The 4,914-nt window shown below is 40.6% G+C and overlaps 1 protein-coding gene across 1 annotated transcript in view; it reads right to left on the bottom strand.

Annotated features, from left to right (window-relative positions):
• agap2 (ArfGAP with GTPase domain, ankyrin repeat and PH domain 2) overlaps positions 1-4,914 on the bottom strand; it is a gene marked incomplete in the record, with an annotated part of 25,145 nt that overhangs the window by 16,006 nt on the left and 4,225 nt on the right. Inside the window, 6 exon segments of the mRNA XM_035657512.1 lie at positions 473-591; positions 711-845; positions 1,555-1,690; positions 1,823-1,908; positions 2,136-2,223; positions 2,899-2,957. Coding sequence (XP_035513405.1) covers positions 473-591; positions 711-845; positions 1,555-1,690; positions 1,823-1,908; positions 2,136-2,223; positions 2,899-2,957 — 623 coding nt within the window.

Below are 4,914 nucleotides of genomic sequence, written 5' to 3'. Positions count from 1 at the left end.
AAACTTTCAAAATATATACAGTAGGTCATTATCTCTTTTGGTTAATTTATGTGGAGAAAAGTAAGTAAAGTAAAGTAAATTGTCTTATACAGCAATGGCCAAGTGCCAGGGACCAGAAAACACTTAACTTGTCTAAAAAGAAAATAAAGAAGATGTTTACTTTGTCTTACAAGTAGAAGCTTTAAACCGGCATGTTTCTACAGTAACCCAGAGGGGACAAACCAAACACGGACTCTAGATAGGTAGTAGTCTTAATCGCCAGAGGCCACTAAATCCTACAAACTGGTCCTTTAATGACATAAATCTGTAATGTAGCTAATGTTTGTGAAATAAATGTAGTAATAGGATCAAGTGTAACATTATAACTGACTTTTTCTTTTACTTTGGTGTGTTGCCAGAAGATGTCTCATGTTTTTGCTATATAACGGCATCTTGTGAGGGGCAGAAATAAAAACTACAGCTGTTACAGTACCTGGCCGGGGAACGATGCAGATCCAGGCGTGGAGCCTCCAGAGTGACTGGGAGAGTTGGGAAGAGACTTGCAGGCCTGCAGCGCCGCCTGCTTCCTCTGAGTTACAATCTTCTGGGCAGCTGCAAACACACACACACACACACACAGGGGCCATTAAACAGTTTCAACTATCAGCAGAAACCAGCGACTAAAACATTTTTCTCCTCGCGGTGAATCAGGACGCTCTGATAAAACTCACCCTCCGCAAACACTCGGTCAACATTGAACCCATAGGTGGCACAGGTCTCGTAGAACAGCGAGTGACGCACATCGATGCACAGCTGTCTGGCTCTCTGATCCTCAATCACACGAGGGTTGGTGCTACTGATTTTATCTGAAGAACAGAAACAAGATCAGTGAATCAGTGATTCTTGTTCTGATGCTTATCTGAAACTATAACAAAAGACAGGGTCCTCAAATTGTTGCTTTTGTCCAACACAACAGTCCAAATCACAAATATGTTCAGTTTATTATCATATGTGAGACAGAAAAAACAGCAAATCCTCACGTTTAAGAGTCTGGAACCTTTTTCACAGCAGCCATTTTCACATGAAATAGTAAGGTAAACACAGGCATTATCAGTTATACTAATACGGACATAACAAGACGAAAGAGACAAGAGAGGGAGACTCCATCCTGTTTGAAGTTTCAAGTGTAGAAATGTCTTTACTTTTATACTTTGAGTACATTTCAGAGCCTGTTACTTTTTGTTTTCTGTACTTTCTACTTGAGTAAAGAATGTGTGTACTTCTTTCACCTCTGCCTGCAGGAAAACTTTAGAAATAAACAAGATTTGCATATTTTTAATGAGGTAGAAGGAGAGAAGATGCCTTTTAAGGATTTTAATGTGGAAACACACATTATTCTTCCAAGCAGACTATTTGTAGATATGTCCTAATACATCTCTGGAGGGAATATTTAAAGTTCTGAAGCTGAAGCAGCTGCAGATGTTCTGCAGTGTACTGTGTGTGGTGTATATGGTGTATGTGGTGCACACGGTGTTGACCGACTGTTATCCAGTTCAGGATGGTTAATGTGCTGACCTTGGGTGCCGACCACTATGACTGGGATGTCTGCGCGGTGTGCACTCAGCTGGCTGTAGCGCTGGTAGAGCTCCTGGAAGCTGGCCTCGTTCTCCAGACTGAAGACCAGGATCACTGCGTCAACCCAGCTGCAGAACTGCAGGTGGGGGGAAGAGAGAGGATGATGGATGATGGATGACAAATTCTGCAGGTATTTCAGTTTTGCATACTAACTACTGTCTCTCTCTCTCTCACGCACACATTCACACACACACACACAAAGACGCACCTGTGCATCAGGTGGACCAGCTTCCTCCCGGATCAGTAATAAATTACTCTGCCCGTCCACCACCACTTCCTTTTTATACCTGCCACCTGACAAGGACAATGACAATGACAGACAAGTTATTCAGCAGCTGGTGGCAGCGTGACAGGCTGGAGGATGAAGCCACATCACACAGCAGGTAGCATGAAACATGCTCAGACATCTCTGCTGTCGAAAGAGTAACACAAAACGAGAAGCTAAAAATATGTTTTAGATTAATTGTAATTTGTAAACAGAAAGATTATGAGAAGAAAGAATTAAAGATTATGTTTCTCACCATCCGGCTTCTCGATCGCAGCATAACTGCCTGTGATGTATTTGTTCACCAGCGCTGACTTGCCACTTTTTTGACTTCCCAGAATGCCCTGAGAGATAAGGGAAGGAAATATAACACCATGAAGTACATTCAGAGTAAACACACACACACACACACACACACACACACACACACAACCACAGCATAATGTATGAAATATAAAACTAAAAAACACAAGCTTTTAGTTCCTCTATCGAATGCGTCTTTGTTCCTTTTAGTCAGTTTAATCTGTGAGCAGAGCTACAATTTATATCTCCATTGTTTTATTCATCTGCATGAGGACATAGTCAGTGGGGGAGGAAGCATTTAAACTCTTGGTGCAAAAGTCGCAGTATAAAAGGACTTTGTTATAATCCTGCAGTCAAAACTTTTGTGAATGAATGCTGTCAAATAAATGTAGTGGAATAAAAATGACTATATTTTGTAGTATAAAGTGTCAGTGACTCAAAATTAATGCAATGTATATGTACTTAATTACTTTCTACTACTGCACATGGTCTTAATTTGACACAAGTTTATAATTTGAGCTTCAAGAAGTAATTTGACCAAAAGTTCATACAATATGAATACGTTTTTTTTTTTTTTACATAAAATTAGAGGAACTGGTGGCTATCTTAGCTTTGCACTCTTTATAAACCTCAACATCTTTAATAAAATGACACAATTGTGAATAAATGGAATAAATTCCTCTGTTTCTGATACAGGTGTCTGTGAGTGGTCTCACCAGTCTGAGCTCTGGGATGGATCTGCTCAGCGTCCACTCCTGGGTGTTGGCAATACTTACTAGAGAAAGACAGACAGAGACAAACAGTCAGTGGAAGCTGAGACGCAGAGAAGAGATTCATCATTTTGATCATGTACAGTAAAAAAAAGGGCAGCCATCATAACGGCCTGTGGGAGAGCAATAAATCACACAGCTGCTACGTGACTGTTCGCCATGAGCACATGTGTGGCCTCGCAGGTGGTCTTAATGAATATAACCTTTAAGTCACAACAGGGGATCCAACAAGGTGCAGCCACACCACTCGTTATCCACTTTGCTCCCCTTCGTGTCCATAAGTGACGGACAGCTGTGGTGGGGAGTTATGGTGGCCTTTACTGGTTCAGTCCAGCTGCCATTCAAAGATCCTGCTCTGAAGTAAAATGAACATGAGAACTGGCTATCTTTTTGGGATTAAATGATTAAAAATGTACCTATGAAGTGTCAGAAACATCCAAAACGCAAAGATATTCAGTTTAAGACGATGTAATAAGAAGGAAAAAAACCATCGTGGCTTATAAAGAAGCTGAAAACTGAAACGATTAAAGATAATAAATGATTGCAGTTATTTTTCTGCTAATTGACTAATCAACTAATCCTCTCAGCTCTAAAATTAACTAATGTAAGTTCTGGTGTGTTTGGTGTGTGTGTGTGTGTGTGTGTGCTGGAGATGTCCATTCACACACACACACACACAGATGCACACACAGTACAGTAGACTAGAGCGGTCGGTTGCACACAGCTGTGCCAACGTCCCTGCTGGGCGAAGGAGGTGGCATGCCCCCAATGTGATGTGACGCTCACACCCAAACACCCAGCTGCAGCTTCAGAGGGACGAGAATAGAGAGGAAGAGGGAGCCCGAGGGGGAGACTAAAACTGATTCAGAGACAGAAAAAACATACTCTATATATTCTCCCATACTGAAGGGTATTTTGTGGTCCCTAGATTGACCACAGAGAAAGCCATTTATGACCATTTCATTTTGATGGTCATAAATGTCTTACTGTAGATCACTGACTGTACCTGCTACAGTTACATATCTTATATTGTTGGATTCAGCACAGTCAGAGCTTTCTAACAAACACTGGTTGGTGTTTCTGGGACTATCACAGCCAACGCTACCTTAGAGTAAATGAATATATTTATCATACGTCCTAAATGTCCGGCTTATTGTACTTCTGTGTTTGTAGTCCTGTATTTCCTCAGTTACTTCAGACATGTAGAGGATCCCTCAGCCTGCTTCCACTCCAGCTTGCATCATGAAATTACATGATTTATTATTTATGGGGTGCGTCACAATATCTGCAAATTAAACCACTTTTGCAGTAAATATTTCTATACAAAGATCCCATTTGAAGCTTTTGGATGCCTTCCCACCAGCCTACTTATGCGGTCTAATACAACAGTCCTGCAATAAATCTGATGTTTTAATGTTCAGTTTTTGTTGAAACTGTTTATGTTGAGAGGTGTTTCTGTCCTAATTATTATAAAGAGGGTGGATACAATTATAGAAACATCTGTCAGTATAATGCAACACAGTTCAACAGTTCAACAAACTGCATCCTCTGAAATGAATCATGAATGAATCACACTGTTGAATCAACACCTCTCTCAACTGTTTTTACAAAAACTTAACACTGTAACCTTCAGGATTTATTGCAGGACGGTGTACATTAGACTGCATTAGTTTTAAGCAAAGTGTACCTAAAGTAATTTAGACTGCAACCCAGTTGCCAGATTAATACAGTAGGAGTTAGCCGTAGACTGTATAATTAAAAATGGATGTAGTCTCCGTTAAGAGACACATACATTTCTGAAGAGTCCTGCTAATCCAAAATGTGTGGCACCCACCTGTAGCAGCCCGAGTACAATGTCACGAACGGGGAAATTCGCTATAGAGACCGAAAAAGTTTATTGTATCAGTCTGTAAACATGTTTATTTCTGCTGTAAAGTCGGACATTTTAATATGGGGCCTTAT

Source organism: Morone saxatilis, unplaced genomic scaffold (genome assembly GCF_004916995.1).
Source record: "Morone saxatilis isolate NCDOM2014 unplaced genomic scaffold, NCSU_SB_2.0 Contig15, whole genome shotgun sequence".
In the NCBI taxonomy this organism is placed as follows: domain Eukaryota; kingdom Metazoa; phylum Chordata; class Actinopteri; family Moronidae; genus Morone; species Morone saxatilis.
The sequence above is the reverse complement of the archived record's forward strand: the minus strand, read 5'-3'. Positions and strand labels throughout refer to the sequence as shown.